Source organism: Garra rufa, chromosome 12 (genome assembly GCF_049309525.1).
Source record: "Garra rufa chromosome 12, GarRuf1.0, whole genome shotgun sequence".
In the NCBI taxonomy this organism is placed as follows: domain Eukaryota; kingdom Metazoa; phylum Chordata; class Actinopteri; order Cypriniformes; family Cyprinidae; genus Garra; species Garra rufa.
Genome location: NC_133372.1, coordinates 35,960,751 through 35,982,095, shown reverse-complemented (window position 1 = coordinate 35,982,095; position 21,345 = coordinate 35,960,751). Strand labels below are relative to the sequence as shown.

The window sequence follows — 21,345 nt, the reverse complement described above, 5'->3', positions numbered from 1 at the left end:
GAGAGTTTGGCGCGATTGTTAAAACTGAAACCGAAAGCAAAAAACGCACGCGCATTCAAAAGCAATTTTAATCCCCCCAATGCACGCAAATGAGGCTACATGACATATCTAGGCTGTTATTAGTATGTAGGCTATGATAGGTTGTGTATGTCTATAGCTCTGTATCATGCTTGAAATATCCGTCTCTATTTGCACTTTGAATATTTAGAGAGTAGCCTACTTAGATTATGGCTGAATTGTCTGCACTTAATACGATTAAGAAAGAACCGTGTCGTAATTTTTTGTTATTTATACTGTAGATTGTTTCAAAATGCAGTGGTTGCCTCTAATTTAAATAGCTCAACCTATAATAGAGAAAATAAACAATTGTGTTAATAATAATAAATAAATAAATAATTGTGTTACAAATTATGTTTTTACAATAATTTTATGTTTACATTTTGTACATTTACTCTCATTTACCATACTCTGTCACAACTTTTATTTTTTTAATTTATTTTAGTAAGTTGTTTTAATTTTTAAGACCAAATCTGTAATCTGTTTTTGTTAATAAACTATATTTTAAATGTAATTTAATGAACCCTTTCATTTTTGTGGCTTTAGTCATTGTTGGGATACTATTTTAAAGCTGGCAACATCAACAGCTTATATCGAAATATATATCGTTCAATATGGGAAAAAAATTATCGAGATTACATTTTTGCCATATCGCCCAGCCCTAATATATATATATATATATATCGGTTGTGGTGATGCTGTAAGCAGGAAAAAAACATGTATGGATGGCCAATCCATCACAGGGCTATTTTTTTTATTATTATTTATATATATATTTTATTTTAGGGTTGTGGTGATGCTGTAAGCAGGGAAAACTGTGTATGGATCGTAAAGACTTCAGAGTGAACTTCAGAAAACTAAACATCTCTGAAAGTACTTTGTACTATGTTTTTCCTTAGGAATTCACCTCATGTTTACGAGACCAGGTTAGAACCTGGCCCAGATGGAATCTGCAGGCTTTTATCACATTTTTGCAATGATTTAATTGGGAATTTAAATGCTTATGCATGCATATTAAAGTTTAAGTACCCAAAATATAATGCTGTACTTGTGTGGGCCAGGTTATAACCTCAAAACCTGCTAGTATAGTACAGAAACATGTCTTTTTAGTGTGGGAAACTGTACTTTCATCAATCGGAAAGTGACGGACAACTCATTATAGGAGGAAAGCAAGGACACAGGAAGCTTGAAGGAAGTGATTTAGCCTCCCACTATTGATCCTCTGTGGATAACAGAAGGTCTCATGCTTAAACAGGATTAAGAGCAAGTAAACAGCGGCGTCTTTTAGCAGGCGTCCATGCTTATCAGAGGCATTAGTTTCCCTCTGTTTGCTGCTTAATCCACACTGAGACAGCATGCCGCAGCGTATAAAGGTTGCTGTGTTTCAAGTCAGCCACAACTTGTAAGGAGGGTTTCCTGATTCTGAATGAAATAACACGCATGCATATACACATCGAAAAACCATATCCATCTCTGCCAAATTGCAACCCATTTTTTCTTCAGGACTGTTATGTTTGGAAGAAAAGAGGAATTAAGTCTCTAGACAGGACTCACACATAGTGAGAATGCTCTTTTGAGGGATTCTGGGAATAAAGCCTTAAGCTTACACTTCATCTTTCAAGTTTGAAAGATGCTTGTTTTTCATGCTGTTCTTCTCATAACTCATAACGTGTGGAGTGTAAAACATGCGACTCACCTTTAGTGTGAGGTTTATGTTTAGGGGTTCAAGCACGTAGCGCTGAAACCCTATTGCAATTGTTAGAATGGTCACAAATCAGCAATCTCCATGTAAAACTGATTGTGCCGACCAAATTGTAAGTCGTAGTTGAAACTTGGAGAGATGGTAGTAATCACACCACCTACAACGAAACCAAGGCTCACCCCAATCAGCCTGATGGGGGCGCTACAGCGAACAAAAGAACGAAAATGCTCAATTTCACATTTTTGAAAAACCTACTTATGCAAACTAGTCCTAGGTTTTTCACCCGATTGGAACCAAACCAGTGCAGAAAGATTCTCTTGAGAGTGAATATTAATATTTATCAAAAAAAAAAAAAAAACCTTTCGACTCAGCGTAAAAAAGGGATGCCAAAACATTTGAAAGGGGCAAGGCCACTTTTTGTAAAATGCCTGTAACTCCTGAACGGAATGAGATATCTTCACCAAACTCAGAACACTTAAGTAAGAGCTCAGTCTGAGGTCACAGGGGAAAAAATGTGGAACTTGGCCACTTGGTGGTGTTATAAGAGGGAAAAAACATTAAAATGGCTATAACTGCACAACCATTTGTCCTATTAACATGACAATCAGTGTGCACAGATTTGGTCCAAAGTGCAATAAGTGTCTACAAGGACATTTGCGTATCTCAAAAAACATGGCCGCCATTGGTCAGCAAAGTTTGAGCACCAGTTAGACAAGGTTAACAGAGTGCTGATTGGAATGAAACTCAGTGGGCCTGTTGAACTCACAGCCCCTAAGTTCTGAAAGAAATTTGAAAGAAATCGGCCACTGGGGAGGTGATAACGCATTTTTCTCGGGGGGTGTAAACCAGGGGTGTGTTTGGTTAGGGTTGGATCTGAACTCTGCAGGAAGGTAGATCTCCAGGAACAGGGACAATTGTATGTTGCATGTTTTTTCGCAAAATTTGTATTATACTATAGAACTCCTCATTCCAAACTACTTTGCCTCTAGAACCACTGCTGTCATTCATATTGTTTGTTAAACAATTGAGGTTTTAAAAACATACTTTTCCAATCTAGTCGTAGGTTTTTCACTCAATCTGGAAACAAAACACTGTAGTACAATTCTCTGGACTCTCTAGGCCAATAATTATCAAAAAATGTTAAAATTTATGCTTTGGGAAGCTATAACAGGGTTCCTATCAAAACTCAAAACTTCACGAAACCTGGTGAGCACATGCGACAGGTGATTCTAAACAAGCATGCAAAGTTTTAAGGGGATCGGACCACATTCACTGGTTTTGGCAATTTGGGAATGTGTAAAAAAATGCTTTTTTAAATCAATATTTTAGTTGGTTACAGGCTTGCTAAATAATGTCTTTGTTCATATGTGCTTAAATGCCTTAAAGCAGAGGTCTCAAACTCAATTCCTGGAGGGCCGCAGCTCTGCAGAGTTTAGCTCCAACCAGCTCCAACTCACACCTATTTGGAGTTTCAAGTCATCCTGAAAACCCTGATTAGCTGGATCAGGTGTATTTGATTAGGGTTGGAGCAAAAAAATGTGCAGAGCTGTGGCCCTCCAGGAATTGAGTTTGAGACCACTGCCTTAAAGCTTGCAGCTCTATTTTAGAATGGATATTTCTTATTGTGTGTATGAATATTGTTTCTGTTCATTGACTCAGTCGATAGACGTCTAATGGAACAACATGTGTCAGCTGTGAATGGCCGTTCCAGCGGCTCTGTGTTAAACAGAGGGTGAAGAGGCTCAGTTTGCACCGTTCTGCTGTGTGTACTCCTCAGTGAGATGTGTCAGAGGTGAGCTGTCTGAATAGGGGCTTCGCTCCCCCCCCCCCCCCCCCTTCTCCTCCTTGCTGGAGAGACAGTGAGGCAGAACGTTTCCAGGGTTGAGGCTTTGTCTCGGGGTCATGGGCTACGAGGAGGAGAGGGATTCCTATGCACTTAAGTCCTACTGAGAACCAGACAGACACACAGAAAGGGATGATTGTGTTATTGACCTAGCTGACAGAAAGAGAGAGGAAATCTGCACAGAATTTAATACAAGGAGGTAAAGGTAAAAATAAAGAAAAAGAATAAGAACTGTTATCTTCAGTAATGGCAAAAAACAGTACTCTGCTATTTAATGTTTTTTAGACATATTGTTGTAATAGTTTGATTTTATAAGCGTGCATCTAGTATATGGAATTACCATGATTTCCGAAGGACATTTAAGTGCCTTGTAAATGCTTTAATTTAAGCAATTAACTTTTGTTCAGTTATTAATTATGAACATTAAAGTATTTTTCTCCATATAGTGGACTTCAATGGGGATCAACGGGTTGTTTGCAGTTTCAATGCAGCTTCAAAGGGCTCTACACGATCCCAGCTGAGGAATAACGGTTTTGTCTAGTGAAACATTCGGTCAATTTCTTAGAAAGATACTAATTTATATGCTTTTTCGACCTTTTTCCACCATTGAAGTCCATTATATGGTGACAATTCCTTTAAAAAACTTAATTTCTTTGCGACTGAAGAAAGAAAGACATGAACATCTTGGATGGCATGGAGGTGTGTAAATTATAGAGTTAGAGTTTCCTTCTTATGTTGAACATAAAAGAAGAAATTTTTAAGAATGCTGGTAATCAAACAGTTGACGTCTTCATGAATGCAAAGGATTTCTTTTCTTGCTATGGAAGTCAATAGGGACAAAATATCTTCTTTTGTGTTCACCATAACAAAGCAACTCATACAGTTTTGGAACGACATGAGGGTGAGTAAATGATGACAAAATTGTCATTTTTGGGTGAACTTTTCCTTCAATTCTGAACAGCAATTTGCCAAACATTCTCTAAAGGGCTTCCGCAGTGTTCATTTTTTAGAGATGGCGATTCTTTGTTTCGGTTTGAAAGTTACAGAATTTGGATTCATATTGAATGTTCCAATTATCCCTCAGGCTGGGATTAGTTTTAATCCTCTTGGTTATTAGTTAACATATTCTCTCTTCAAAGCTGAAGAGCTCTGATCCTGCCTGTTCGGAAATCCGAGAATGGGATCCAGCAGCTTGTGAATTAGACTCAGTACATTTCTCACAAATTATTTATTTAATTATTTATAAAGAAAATATAGAATGCACACTGGATTTCATTTCTCATATGGCACACAACTAGAAAAAAACATCCACGCTGCTCAGAAAATGAATCGCTAAATTATTATTTTAAGTATTTGTTGTATGTAAATATATGTGTGCAAGTGTTCGGATACTGTATATTCACTGTGTGCACTAATAAGGTGTTTGTGTATTCTCAAATGTTGCATCAGCCAGTTTGTGTTTTTTCCATGAATTTCATCACACCCTTACTACTGTAATCTTGTGTATGCGCGCGTGTGTGTGCGTGTGCGTGTGCGCGCGTGTGTGTGTGTGCGTGTGTGTGTGTGTGTGTGTGTGTGTGTGTGTGTGTGTATGAGCCGGTTTGCATAAGTGGATGTGAATGCCTCAAGCACAGATCCTATCAAAGCTGTCTCTCGTCTAGAAATCAAAAATGAACAAATGGGGAATGCTGTGTTTGTTGAGACGAGCACATGGGGAAAAGCTCTATAAGCTCTGAGATAAGAGAGACGGTTCACCCAAGGTCAAACACCCTGTTAGCAGACACTCTAACAGAAACTGTCATGCTTTTGCATCCTAACGAAAGCATGTTAGCTGTTCGCTTTAGCTTGACATCAGCCTTACAAATAATTTGTGCAATACACCAACAAAAAAAGATTTGGACATTGTATGACAATATTGTACTTTTTGGTACGTTTGTATTCCATTTCATTTAAGGCAAGACACTGCAGGTGAAAAGGGTAAAAAAAAAAAAACTAATAATTGTCACCTTATTTACCCAGTTGATTGATTACATTGATAATTGCAAACATTTTTTGTATTATAAGTTTTCTAAAATGTTAGGTTCATGTATGCAAATGAGGCATTATTAAATGAAATATGCACTAATTTGCATACATTTCTAGTACAAAAATCTAAACACTGGATGAAGTCTGTTTCAAAATTCTTGTTAAAATTTTTTTGACTTATTAGAGTCAAATGTCTTTACAGAGGGGATTTTGGGTGTCTCATTTTGTCACTCCATAATTCAGAAAAAATTTGAACAGAGAAAACCATGTATTTTTTTTTACCATTTTGGGGAGAATAAAATGTTGTATAAAATCAAGCTAATTATGTATGAACAAATCCCTCTGTAAAAACCTTCAGGAAATAGATAGGAATATAAATGTAAAGTTTGGTGTGGGTAAGTGCTACTAAAGTGGAGAAAAAAACTCATTTTGAGAAAACGGCCTTTAAAAATATGTAGTGTAACTGAAATCTAGTTACACTATATATATTGTTACTAGATAAAGTGCTATAAAAGAAACACTTAACAGTGTCTTTTGGGTGTTTTCTCTCCACTAGTCTGAAAAAACACTTTATGAAAAGCCTAAAATCTCAAACTTGACAGGTGCATGAAAAAACAGCGTTTCTGCCTGAAGTTTCTCCCCTTAAGCAAATGATTTGTTTTCAGTTATATGTGACCCTGGACTACAAAACCAGTCATAAGTAGCAAGTAGAAAAATCCAACAAAACATTGTATGCATCAAAATTATGGATTTTTCTTTTATGGCAAAAATCATTAGGATTAAGAAAAGATCATGTTCTATGAAGATATTTTGCAAATTTCCAACCGTAAATATATCAAAACTTAATTTTGATTAGTGATATGCATTGCTAAGAAATTTTCTTAGTATTTAGATTTTTTTTGCACCCTCAGGTTCCAGATTAAAAAAAATAAAAAAATCCTTTATGCATGCACCTCAGACCCCATCTGGCCTTGGTTCTCTCCACTAAAAGATTGCTTTGAACCTTTTCTTTCTCATTTCTTTTAGCCTTCATCTTTCAGCCCTCTTGATTGGTGTGTCATGCTTCGTCCCTGAAGCTCGCATTCATTTCCTCATGTACATCTTCCAGGAAGACCCTCGTCTTCAAACTACTTAGCTAAATACGTTTCCCTGGTTCAGTTTGCTTAATAACCCTGATTAATTAGCAAGAGAGCGCTTTCTAATTTAAGTTGTTTTGCTGAGTCTAGCTTTGACCCCCGAAAGCAGCAAGAGGCGCTACAGATACTTTGTTCTGTTGTAATGATTGTTTTTAATGCCTTGCTTCCTTGGTTTTTAATTTCAATGGATTTGTCATTTCGGTGTCAAACTCCACAATTTTTAACATTAGCCTTACGTTTGTCTGTTTCAGGTCAATGGAAAGGACTTGTCAAAGGCGACGCACGACCAGGCAGTGGAGGCCTTCCGTACAGCTAAAGAGCCCATTATGGTCCAGGTGCTACGCCGGGCTCCCAGACCCAAACCTACAGGCCCAAGTGGGGAAGCGCAGGTGGTGGACATCAGCACTCAGACGGACATCACCTTCCAGCATATTATGGCCCTCAGCAAGCTGCCTACATCCTCCCCGCCTGTGGATGTGCTTGAGCAGTACCTGCTGCCAGAGGGGTGAGTGACAGATATCACAGATTTCACTTATGATTGACACCTAACAAGTGAAGATAGTTCTGGCAGAGAGAGTGTTAAAGACACACTGACGATCTAGCAATTATTTGCCATTGCACATAATTCAAAAGTTGCAACTAAACTTTAATATACTTGTCAGACCAACATTGTTTTGGCCCAAGGCACAAGATGAAATTAAGTTGCTTTCATTTATTTGGATTTGCATTTTCTCCTTACACAATATCGGTCCTCTCACATCTCACTCTCATGTGTCCTCGGGGTTTGTCTCTCACGCGTTACTGACAGGAACTTAGTAAGAGAGGAATTTAATTATTTTTTTTCCAACACAGTAAAATTAAGCTTTCTAATATGTAATTTCTGCAGATGATTGTTTTTCAAGTCTTGTACTTTGTAAAAGAGTTGTTAAATGGATTATGACTTGGTCATATACATTTATAAAATTAATAATTGCAGCTCTGAAATTGCTATTTTATTATATTAAATTAAATTTTTATCTCAAGATTGTTTTGATGTATTAATAATAAAAATTTAATTTATTATTTATTGCATACTGTTATTAATCATATATGAGCCATATAAATGTTTAAAATGAATATTATTTCATTATTTTATTTTATTGCTTTATTATATGTAATTTTATTTTTTCTGAAGTTTGTTTTGATTTATTATTAATTTATATTAGTTAAATTAAATGTATGATTTATTGAATATTGCTGTAGCTTATTATGAGTCGTATAAATGTATAAAATTGATAGTTGTAGCTCTGAAATTGCTATTTTATTATAGTTTTATTTTCTTAAGTTTGTTTTGATTTATTATTAATAATTTAATTTAATTAATTAAATATTGCTATAATTTATCATATGTGAGTCATATAAATGTAGAAAATTGATAGTTGCAGCTCTGAAATTGCTATTATATATAATTTTATTTTCCACTGGTTTGATTTTATTTTTTTTGTAATCTAATTTTATTATTTATTTATTAAATATTGAGAAATATTAAAATTGCTATTTTGTTGTATATAATGTTACTTTCTTTTAAAGTTGGCTTTGATTTATTATTACAAAGTTAATTGAATTAAATTTAATTTAATATAATTTAATTTAAATAGTTAAAAAAATTATTTATTAAATATTGCTGTCATTTATCTATTCTGTCATCAACAAAAAAAGACCATAAAACTAGTCATAAGGGTCAATTCTTTTGAAATTGAGATTTATACATCATCTGAAATCTGAATAAAAGAAAAATTTTGACCTGTACAATGTATTTTTGGCTATTGCTACAAATATACCCGTGCTACATAAGACTGGTTTTGTGGTCCAGGGTCACATATTCCAGCGATTATAGGAGTAAAATCCCTCAGACACATGTAAGATGTGATGAAATTGGTAGTTCAGCTAGACTGGTAGCATTTAATAAAATTAATTTGTTAAACACAGTCCCTCGATAATATTGTTCTTTTGTTGTATGGTTTGTTTTATGTTTTCTAGACACTCTCCTGCTCATGAATACTTCGACCCCAATGATTTCCTGGAGGGCATGCAGCATGAGATAGAAAGAGAAGAACTGGAATATGAGGTAATGCCACACAGAATATCTCCCTCTTTTTTTACTCCGTCTTGTCGTCCCTGAAACGTGAATTAAGACATGCTGACGCCAGGCCTGATGCAAACAGTCTCCAGTGATCTACTGTTGAATTGACCAACTGCACCATCCATAACCTCACACAGGCACTGAAGTGATCAGCTGCAGCGATATCAAGTAGCCTTTTTAGCCCCGTTCCCTTGAACAGATGCGAGTCGGGGATATCATTATTTACTTTGTCATTGACTTATATATCAGTGAAAAGAGATAATTGGATAGGTTGGAATTAGACGAACAACCGGCGTGATGGATCTGAGTGTACAATAAGCGTAGACAGATTGCGCTGTAATGATAGCGGTGGGCAGTGAGTCATGAGGGGTCACCAACGAGTCCATAAAGAGATGAAGTTCAGAGACTTATAGCAGCAGATGCTCTGCACGCAGCACTCTCCACGACCTCTCATTGGCCCCTGAGGGCCTCTAGGTTCCACAGTGGGGGCCCTGCAGACAGAGATCAATGATCAGGATGGGGCCAATCTGAATGCCCAACAACTCCACCACCCTCCTGCCTTGTTTACCTTGATTAATGCTCTCCGTTGCACTTCAAGGACAAAGGAAAGGGAGTTTTAGATGCTGTGAGGTAGAAATACACTAATATGCCCTGTTTTCTTACTGTAGTTCAGAGTTGGTAGACATTCTGTAATCATATTATGTTATGAACTAACCAGCTAATCAAATACTTCCTCAATGTGGTCATAAGCAAATTCAAATTTAAACTCCCAGAATCACTTGAGACTAGGGTTACCCCTTTTAATACAAAAAAAATAAGGGACGCATACTGTTTGGAGGGGGGAGGGGGGGAATCTCACACTCATCCAGGGCATCCCAAAAACCCACAACAAATTCTGAAACCATGGACAATATATATATATATATATTTATAGCCATTATCATTATCATATAAAAAAGTTTAAATCCATTGGCTGGTGCCATGCAAAATAATTAAAGGTTTTTTAGGCCTATGGTAAAAGTATAGTAGTAGTTTTTTTGTTTTGTTTTTTTTTTTTGGCATTTTGATCACAATTTGTTTAACCAAAATTTTACAACAAATACCATAAAGTGTAGCAAACCCTTTGTTAATTTGTGGTTACCATAGTTTAACTATAGTAACCATGGTTTTTGTTTTTTAGTGAAAACATGGTTAATTTTTGTAAGGGCCATATTGTTGCTAGCCATAGCTCCTTCTAAACTTGTTATAAAACAATGTGAATACTGTATTTGTCTGCTAAGTTCCAACTCTTTACAACAGTTATGTAATTTTGTTAATTTTCCAGCAAACTGACTGGTATTGATAATATTTGCAAGCAATTTAATGCTTAACTAAGTAAACAAAGACAAAACTACAATAGTCTATTTACAAATGTATCTGACCTGTAAATGATGTCCTGAACAGGACAGTTTTGCCTCTCTGCTCCACCTGGGCGCTCTATTCTCGAGTCTTGCATTCTTTTGGCGGACGCGCGGATGGGATAAAATAATATATAAATAAATATAAAATAAAATATAAATTAAAAAAAATGGCAGCGGGCCAAATTGGCTGCTAGGCCACCGGGAATTCTCCCGGTTCTCCCGATGGCCAGTCCGCCCCTGAAAGGAACCTTTTCTTGCGTTTAAGCTCTGAAACTTTCAGACGCGGGGGGTTACCTGGAGAAGCATCTTCTGCCATTTTTAGACTTGGCAGACTCTGCTTAAAAGACCCGCCCTCCTCACTGGACAGTTAAAAAGACTAATCATGTATACTAACGATGACATCAAGTATAACCCAATCAAAAGTAGGAAAGGAGGCATCTTCATAAAATGCGTGTGGGATGATTTGCATGAGACGCTGCATTAAAAAATGATCAAAAAATACGGGACAAAACCCGTCCCGTATTGATTCAAAACGGGACACGCAATTTCATTCTCAAATACGGGACGATTCCGTATTTTAAAGGACGGGTAGCAACCCTACTTCAGAGTAAATCAAACTTCCCTTCTATGTACTACTTCTAATCAATTCAAACTTTCATTCTAATATGTCTAATCCATTTATCTAATCTATCTAGCCAAGCCTAGCAACTAGAATCATGAAATCAGAATCATAGAATTTGCTAATCAGGCTAGTAATATGCTAATCATGCTAACTTGTTACCAACTTGCTAATCATGGTAGACACATGCTAGAAACGTGTTAATCGTGTTAATGTTAAAAATGCTAACAACTTGCTAATCATGCTAGAAATATGCGAACAACTTGCTAATCATACTAGAAACATGCTAGCAACTTGTTAATCATGTTAAAACATGTTAACAACTTGCTAATCATGCTAGAAACATGCCATCAACTTGTTAATCATGTTAGCAACTTCCTTTATTGTAAAACATGTTAAGAACATGTTAATAATGCTAGCAACATGCTAATGATTTGTAAGTAATACTAGAAACATACTAGCAACATTGTAGTAACTTGTTCATTGTGTTAAAAACAAGTTAGCAACATACTAGTACCATGTTTATCATGCTAGAAACAGATTACCAACATGCTTGAAACAGACTAACAACGTTAATAACATGCTAATCATTCTTGAAACAGACTAACAATGCTAATAACATGCTAATCATGCTTGAAACAGACTAACAATGATAATAACATGTTAATCATGTTAAAAAATTGTTAGTAGCATGATAATCATGTTAGTAACTTGTTAAACATGTTAAAAACATGCTTGTAGCATGCTAATCATGCTAGTAAAGTTAATCATGTTTGAAACAAGTTAGGAAAATGTTAGCATCTTGGTAATCAAACTAGAAACATGTTAGCAACATGCTAATCATGTTACTAACTTGTTAATCATGTTAAAAACTTGCTAGTAGCATTAGTATGAACATTAATCATACTAAAACATGTTAACAAAATGTTAGCATTTTGCTAATCATACTAGAAACATGTTAACAACATGCTAATGACATGCTAATCATGTTAGAAACATGCTAGCAGCTTGCTAGTAGCATGCTAATCATGCTAGTAACATTAATCATACCTGAAACAAGCTAGCAAAATGTTAGCATCTTGTTGATTATACTGGCTATACATGCTACCAACATGTTAATAACACGCTAATCATGTTTAAAAAAAACATGCTAGCAACTTGCTAATCATGCTAGAAACATACTCACAACATGTTAGTGACATGTTAAAAATGTTAGAAACATGCTACCTACATGCTAATCACGTTAACAGCATGCTAATAGTCTAATCTATCCATATACAGTTGAAAACCTCGAGCTTTTACAGCTGCTTTAAATTTTCAGGCTAGGTTTTCTCAAGCCAACCTAAAGTTTGTCTTGACAAACTTTTTTATCAAGTTAACAGAAGTTTTTTTGCGGGTAAATGAGCGCTAAATAGCCGCTGAGCAAATTTTCAAATAGGCAATTTTTTTATTAACAAAACTGCATATTTGAAGACTAAACAAGTACGTTTTTGCCTAAAAACTCTTAAAAATACATTCTGTGACACAAACAGTATTATTTATAAAATCATCGTTTTCACTCAAACAGTGAAACGGTTCTCATATCACTAGAATATCACACTCCTATCAGCCAATCAGATTCAATATAAATATTTTTCTTAACTGGACATGTATTGATGAGATTTACCTGTTTACAGTAAGATTGATGGCAGAGCATTTGTTGGTTGGTTTAGGTTACTCCTGGTTTTTGCAGTGAGCTGTTTGATTGCTCAGTAACAGCTTCTTCGTTCATGGCTGCTGTGATATCAGCCCCATGAGAGCTGCGATCTCCATATGTATCTAGTAGATTACAGGTGTTGACACAAGACTGAATGAGACTCGGCTCGTGCACATGTTTGTGGCAGCATGTAGCTCTGTCTTTAATCTGGGCAAATTATTCAAACATGTAGATCAAGGCAACAGATTGTGTACATTGTTATGATTAAGATGCTGTGTTTACACTGTTCGCAAGTCGACTTACAAATGACTTATAGTCAGTGCTGTGCATTAAAATATCTCTCTCTTCTTTCAGGAAGTGGATTTATACAGAACTAATATCCATGATAAACTGGGGTTAACCGTGTGCTACAGAACCGATGATGAGGATGAGACTGGAATCTATGTCAGTGAGGTGAGTGGTGTCATGAAAGTAGACATTTTTGTGCATGCTAATGTCCGAGTTACATTCTTTAGCCATTTACAGTGTCTTGCGAAAGTATTCATACCCCCTCATTTTTTTTTCAAGTTTTATGTTGCAGCCTTATGCTAAACTGCTTTAAATTACTTTGTTTTCCACATCAATCTTCAGTCTATACACCATTATGACAAAGCAAAAAACAGATTTGTGACAACTTTGCAAATTTATTAAAATTAAAAAAACTGAAACAAGTGCATTGCATAAATATTCAGACCCTTAATGCAGTACTTAGTTGAAGCATCTTTACAGCCTCAAAACTTTTTGGTATGTTGCGGCAAGCTTTGCATTTGGCAATTATCTGCCATTTTTCTCCTCACCTCTTCACCTCTCAAGCTCTGTCAGCTTGGATGGAGGCAGATGCACGTTTTCAGGTTTCTCCAAAAATATTTGATTGGGTTTAAGTGCAGGCTCTGGCTGCGCCACTCAAGGACATTCACAGAGTTGTCTACAGTATAAGCCACTCTTGCTGTGTACTTAATGTAATTGTCCTGTTGGAAGGTGAACCTTCTGCCCAGTCTGAGATTCTGAATGCTCTAGACTGGGTTTTCATTAAGGCTATCTCTATATTTTGCTGTGTTGAGCTTTCCTTCTACTCTGACGAGTCCCTCAGTCCCTGCTGCTTACAAACCAGTTCTTTGCTTGGTCATTATGGTGTATGGAGTGTAGATTGATGTCAAAAAAAGTTATTTAAAGACGTTTAACATAAGGCTGCAACATAACAAAACGTAAACAATAATGAAGGGGCATGAAAACTTTTGCAACGCACTGTTTATTTATTGTATTTATCATGCTTAAATTGTTGTTCACCAATTTTCCTTATTGTGCAGATTGATCCGAACAGCATTGCTGCAAAAGATGGACGAATTCGAGAGGGAGATCGAATCATCCAGGTTTGTTGCATATCTTTGATTTCATTTGTTTTGCTCCATCACATTTAGGCATTTTTTCTAAACAAATCTCTATTCTCTAATTCAGATCAACGGCATTGAGATCCAGAACCGTGAAGAAGCAGTGGCTCTTTTAACCAGTGAAGAACACCCAAATGTGTGCCTGCTCTTGGCTCGACCAGAGATACAGGTGAGAGACCCAAGCCACAAACACATCATTCATGCTGTTCGCCAACTTTGAAGGACAGCTGATAGCTTTTCTCCTTTTCTCTCTGGTTGTTTTAGCTGGATGAGGGCTGGATGGATGATGACAGAAACGACTACCTGGATGACCTCCACATGGATATGTTAGAGCAACAACACCATCAGGCTATGCAGTTCACCGCGAGCATGCTCCAGCAGGTACAGCAAATCCATCAGAAAGTCACTCGTGGAGTCGGTCAGGAGGCATATCAGTCAGTCATAGCTCAACCTGTCAGGCGTTGACATCCTGCATATCAGTCATAATTTCTTTGTCCGTCACTGAGCAGGAGGTAAAGCAGTCAAGCCAAGACTTTGGTTTAAAAGAAAGCATGACTAGTTTAGGTCCCATTTGCACCTGGTATCAGTTTCAGGTGATCCTGAAGTGGACTATTTAATGTACATGTGTAAACAATGCTTCTTGACATCTGATTGAACCAATTTCTTTGGTGGTCAGATCTCATATGGCTACACTGAATTTGTAGTATAAATGCTAATGTGTTCAAATTCGTCCTCTACAGTATTGAATAATTGCCTGCTTTTACAGTGTTAATTATTCCAAAGATAGAAACTGTGCCATAAGGCTCACAAAGACATCTTCCAAAAAACTTTGGAAAAGCCTTGCATGGCTTAATACAATTTAAATGAAATTTCTTAATTTAAAAAGTAGTAGAAAGCACATGAAAAAAAATTACGTTATTTAAAAAATCTGCATCTGAATCTGAATTAATTGATTACTTGAAATGGTTGCCCTCTTTGATCTACTGGTAATAGCGTTTGCTTTTTTTTACCACAATACAACTTGGACAATAAAATATTGATATGATACCACATTGTGTGGCTTTTGGTTGTAATTTTCAGTTCAGATAAGAGAAGCAATTTAAGTCTTCACTGCTTTTCTAGCAATAAAAAAGAGGAGAAAAAAATGGGAAGATGCCAGTGGACGAATAAAACTTCTTAAAGACCTGCATCTTTGTTCATCGCTTTAGCCTCGATGCTTTTGTGGCTTTTAGTAGACCACAGCTACTAAAAGTGATTACAAACGGCAGAGACAAGAAACGCTAGATGCCATCCATGCATTTGGTTTAAGCCTACGCTTATTTCCAACGCCACCTGTAAGCTCTTTTAAGAAGCTGTGAGCATTGTATCAATATTTTATTTTCTGTTGTGTTGTGTTGCAGTAAAAAATACCATTTCACGTCATCAAAATAGTGGCACCCCCAGTAGTCCAAAATAAGTATATAACAATGTGGATTTTTTAAATAACGTAAATCTTTCACGGGGTTCCCTTTACGCCAATACATCTACACACTCACAAGCTTGCCTCCTAATCTAGTTGTCAAATAAATCTGGCATTGCATATTATAAATATTGTTGACTCCTTGACAAAGAAGCTTTTGGACTGCTTTGGATGCTTTTTTTGACGTTCCCCGACTTGTTTTGTTCTAGAAGAAGCACGAGGAGGATGGAGGTACAACAGACACTGCCACGCTGCTCTCCCACCACCATGAGAAGGACAGCGGAGTGGGCCGCACAGATGACAGCACACGTAACGATGAGAGTTCTGAGCAGGAGAATCTTGCAGATGACCAGACCAGCGCCTCCACCACGCTAGGCAGCCGCCGAAGGCTCGCCTACAGTCAGGACACCCTAGGCAGCGGTGACCTCCCCTTCAGCAGCGAGTCCTTCATTTCTGCAGACTATGCGGATGCAGATTTCTTGGGTGACTTTCCTGCTGACGAATGCGAGCGGTTTCGAGAGCTCTTGGAGCTCAAGTGCCAGATGCGGAGCGGCAGCGGTACCCCAGAGCAGAGCTTGTTCTGGCCCAGTGGTGGCGTAGGCGGCGGACAAGGCAGTGTTGGCGAGGAGGGCGTTGATAAAGAACTGGAGCTTCTGAATGAGGAGCTCCGCAGCATTGAGCTTGAGTGCCTGAGCATAGTCCGAGCGCACCGCATGCAGCAGTTGCGTGAGCAGTGCCGCGAACAGTCCTGGATGCTGCACAACAGCGGTTTTCGCAACTACAACACAAGTGTGGATGCAAGACGCCACGAGCTAGCAGACATCAGCGAGCTCCCGGAAAAGTCCGACAAGGACAGCTCCAGCGCGTACAACACAGGAGAAAGTTGCCGTAGCACACCACTCACGCTAGAGCTCTCCCCGGACAACTCCTTGCGGCGTGGAAATGAAAATCAGGTGGAAGCAGGAGCAAGCAGTGGCACCTCAGGTGGCAGCAGAATTCTCAAACCTCTTCTGTCGCCCGTCCAAGAAGCTTGCAGTCCCAACAGAAGTCGTCCTACCTTGTCAAAAGAGTCCGAAGCTGGAACCCAGCCTGAAATCCGAGAGCGCAAAACTGGTCGCCATGCCCAGCCCCAGTCACCCTACAAACATGCCCACATCCCAGCCCATGCCCAGCACTACCAGAGCTACATGCAACTAATCCAGCAAAAGTCGGTGGAGTACGCCCAAAGCCAAATGAGCCTAGTCAGCATGTGCCGGGATCCTGTCGCTTCTGCCGACTTGGGACCCAAGATGGAATGGAAAGTAAAGATCCGCAGCGATGGTACGCGCTACATTACCAAGCGGCCTGTCCGGGACAAGCTCCTGAAAGAGCGAGCCCTACGGATCCGAGAGGAGCGCAGCGGGATGACTACAGACGACGATGCCGTCAGCGAGATGAAGATGGGACGCTACTGGAGCAAAGAGGAGCGCAAGCAACACGCCGTCCGTGCCAAAGAGCAGCGCCAGCGCAGGGAATTTATGAAGCAGAGCCGCATGGACTGTCTGAAGGAGCAAGTGAGCAGCGTTGAAGACAAGAAGGAGCTCAACATCATTGAACTGAGTCACAAAAAGATGATGAAGAAGCGGAACAAGAAAATATTTGACAATTGGATGACTATCCAGGAACTGTTGACCCACGGTACAAAGTCCCCCGATGGGACACGAGTATACAACTCCCTACTGTCGGTGACCACGGTGTAGGCTCTGTAATGTTCTGTATATAGGACACTACCAATTGGGGTAGACAATCCTGCCTCGTTCAATGCGGCAACATTTGTAAATAGGAAATATGAATGCCTTGTCTGAAGGAACTTTGAGAAGGTACAATGAGAGTCTCAGTACAATGGATTTATACAAGTGACAAGAAGGTGTTTTCTTATCTGCTCTGTTCATTTCTATATGCTTGTGGTTTTAAATATTCTATTTAGGAACTGATTCATGACCATTTGGCCTCTTTAAAGGTTTTGGAAAACTAGACCATCAAGCATCACAAACATCAGCATTTTTATTTTCTTTCAAGTAACTAACAGTCAGCAGTATTGTACTTTTTATGCATACATATTGCTTATTAAAGTAACAGATATTTAGCTTAACCGTCACCACAGAATATTTGACAAATGTTATTATGTACTTTGCAGACAGGGGTTTACAACAAAAATAACATTGCTTTACAAATTTAAAAGAAAAGGTGCTCTTTTTTTCCTAAAGTTCGTATTTCACACGGCTACTGTTACATTAGACGTACATCAAAGCGCAGCCAATTATTGAAATGTATTATTGTTGATATTAATGTCTGTTGTAGACAAAAAGCCTTTTGTATAGGTCTCATTGTATTACAGCAAGATAATGCAGTTTAACAAATCATTAGTTAGAAACGCAATTTGATGTCTTGTAAAATGAGAGAAATAATAAATTATTGTTTTATATTTGATGAGCTTTCAAAATATGGTGGTGAGCTTTTTTTATTTTCAGTACATTTTTACTAAGAAGAAGTCTCAGTTTGGTTGGGAATTTCTTTAAACCAATTTAAAAGCACAAAGGCTTCTACAGATGTGTGTCTATCTGTTCGTGTCTAAGTCTGTTAGGGGGTTGTGGGTGGATAGTGTCCACACTTCAGTGACCACTCGACCTCAGGGCCACTGACCCAGCCAGGCCCCTGTTTCTGCTTATCTGTCCCCAGCTGTGTGTAGCTCTGAAACATAGAGCTCAGGTCAGTGAACAGACCTTTATCTCATTACAATCACACTGAAAGGTCTGCAATGCCACAGCTGCAATGAGGGGCACAGCCAGCTGCATGCAGAAAAGACTTCTGTTCCCAGCACACATACTTACTCTGGCAAACTGAGTATCGTTGCATTAGATAACAAAACATCAAATCAAGTGCAAACAAATGATTTTTGCAGTGTGTTTTAACCAACTGCTTTCTTTTTCAGTGGATGAATGAAGTTCACACAGGTGTCCAAATAGTCTTTTTCCCTCTCTATATATGTACCACATCTATTTGTTGTGAAATATTTAGCTTAACACAAGGATATAAAGTACAAAAGCTACTTATATGACTTGTTCTATGTAAAAAAAAAAAAAAAAAAAAAACTCATGGAAGAAAAAAAGCATACCATTGTGTAGCTTTGTGCAAACGTTAAGGGAATAATTATGTTAATAAGGGAGGAGAGGGTACATGCTGTCACCCTCCTCCCCTCTGTCTCCTTGTATGTAATTGATTGCTTTTCTGCTTGCCTGAAGGAGGACTGTTTGTGTGATTTATGTCCACGGAGATCTCTTCACACACACACTCTTAATAGGAGATAACAGCGTTCCATGCAAAGGCAAACAAAAAGAAAGCAACAGCAATCAATTCTGAGTTGTTTCCTTTCCGGGCCAGGAAGAGAGGCGAAGTGGAGATTGCTTTGATCACACTCTCTGGTTTATTTTTATATTGGTAATGAATGAAGGTGGGCAGCGTGTGATATGGCCGGCCGTCCTCGGGTGTTAGTTTTGCAGCTCCTCTCATTTGTCTAAATGCCACAGCAAAAGAAAAGGAGAAGCTCTGGAGTAAATCGGCTGTTGACCGATAAGACCACTGTTTGCGTCCTTGGCTCTTGTTCAGCTTTGTGAGAGGAAACGGGCTGACGGGATGGTTTCATTGTTAAAGGAACACTCCACTTTTTTTGGAAATAGGCTCATTCTCCAACTCCCCCCAAGTTAATAAATTGATTTTTACCGTTTTGAAATCCATTCAGCCGTTCTCCTGTTCTGGCGATATCACTTTTAGCATAGCTTAGCATAGATCATTGAATCCTATTAGACCAATAGCATCACGTTCAAAAATGACCAACGAGTTTCCATATTTGTTGTATTTAAAACTTGACTCTTCTGTAGTTATATCGTGTACTAAGACCGGTGGAAATGCAAAGCTTCAATTTTCTAGGCTGATAAGATTAAGAACTACACTCCCATTCCGGCGTAATAGTCAAGGAAGTTTGCTGCTGTAATATGGCCGAAGCAGGAGCAGTAATACCACGCTGCACATGTGCAAATGCTAAACTAGCTGGGAACTCATTTCTGATAATACTCCGCCTGCTTCGGCCATATTACGGCAGCAAACTTCCTTGACTATTACGCCGGAATGGAAGTGAAGTTCCTAATCTTATCAGCCTAGAAACTTGCAGCTTTGCATTTCCACCGGTCTTAGTACACGATATAACTACAGAAGAGTCAAGTTTTAAATACAACAAATATCTAAACTCGTTGGTCATTTTTGAACGCGATGCTATTGGTCTAATAGGATTCAATGATCTATGCTAAGCTATGCTAAAAGTGATATCGCCAGAACAGGAGAACGGCTGAATGGATTTCAAAACGGTAAAAATCAACTTATTAACTCGGGGGGAGTTGGAGAATGAGCCTATTTCCAAAAAAAGTGGAGTGTTCCTTTAAGAATGAAAATGAACTCCAGCGGGCCATCCTTGCTAAGGAGATCGGCAATAGTGAGCTTATTGTTTTTAGTTTGTAATTTTTACCTCATTGTATAGTTTTTATGGATCTTGTGTTGATTCAGCATTTCTTTTTTTAAATGTAAAACCCCGTAACTGTGGTAATTCACTGTAAGATCTTGAGTGGCTTTTTGCTTATAAAACGCAGTTTTCCTTTGCTGAAAATATTTGCATATTGGAGGAATACAATGCTGCAAAATTGATTTTAATGAACAAATTTAGCGATTACAATGCAAACAATTAAAAACACAAGGCTTGGTCCACAATAACGGATGCTACAATTTCTTGAAGTTTCAGGCCTCAGCTGCTCCTCCAAGTCAAATGCTAATTGTTGAATCGCATGTCTTGGAAATCTCAGTTTTTCAAACAGTTCCTTTTCAGAAAGAACTTCCAGTGGATTTGATCGGTCTTTGAAAAACCTTTCTCTTCTTATTACATGTTCATAAACCCAAAGATTAAAATTTGCCATAGCAAAAAAAAACCGTGACTCTTCACTGAAACACTGTATTTGTCTATTAATTAGACTAAATAAAATACAATATATATTAAATTCAACCTTTGAACTGCATTCCAGTAAATATCCCAGTCATAGAACCTACATTCAGAACATTAAGTAAAGAGATCAAATTGAAGGGGAAAATAACGAATATGACTAATAAAATATAATACACATAATATATAACATATGTAACATGTGAGGTTCCCACGAATTAGTATCTTGTCGTGGCCACGACAAACATAAGTGACCTTACGGTCACCGTAAAAACGTGATTGGTTTGTAGCGAGAACGTGCAACGATTGGTCAGCCCCACGTGGCCGGTATCTGATTGGCTTAAGTAGAAGTTTATTTGCAATTCCAATTTTTTACTTGCGAATATAATTCATGTTTGTGGAACTCTAAGATTTATTTGTGGATCTCATTTTATTTATTTTGTGAATATGCTTGGTTTTTGTCAATCGCTTTACATTTATTTGTGGATCATAATGTATTTATTTGGAATTAAGCAACAATTCTCTAACTCCATAGTTTTATGATTAACTGCGTGGCGTCACGCCCTATTTTCGCGCTCTACATTTTGTGGACGTAAACAAACGCGTGAGGTGGATCTTGTCACTTCCCAGTACTAACCAGCATTTAGTACGGTAAGTTATTTATGGTTACCGAGGAAAGTAGCAACTTGTTGCGCTAATATGTGACGTTTAAAATGTTAGTCATGAGTTTATTACTTTAAAACGTTTAATTTAAATGTAAATGTAAAACAGCTTCAAACATGGTTGGTCCTGTCAAAATTATATTCAGAACTATCCGTTTTATGTATCAAATGAAA

The 21,345-nt window shown here is 37.8% G+C and overlaps 1 protein-coding gene across 1 annotated transcript in view; it reads left to right on the top strand.

Moving 5' to 3' along the window:
* Nucleotides 1-17,968, top strand: part of pdzrn3b (PDZ domain containing RING finger 3b) — a 25,452-nt gene extending 7,484 nt beyond the window's left edge. The window contains exons 2-8 of the mRNA XM_073851948.1: nt 7,015-7,268; nt 8,783-8,870; nt 12,955-13,053; nt 13,947-14,009; nt 14,095-14,196; nt 14,292-14,408; nt 15,696-17,968. Coding sequence (XP_073708049.1) covers nt 7,015-7,268; nt 8,783-8,870; nt 12,955-13,053; nt 13,947-14,009; nt 14,095-14,196; nt 14,292-14,408; nt 15,696-17,225 — 2,253 coding nt within the window. The 3' untranslated portion in view covers nt 17,226-17,968. The remainder of the gene's footprint in view (nt 1-7,014; nt 7,269-8,782; nt 8,871-12,954; nt 13,054-13,946; nt 14,010-14,094; nt 14,197-14,291; nt 14,409-15,695) is intronic.
* Nucleotides 17,969-21,345: the final 3,377 nt, after the last annotated feature.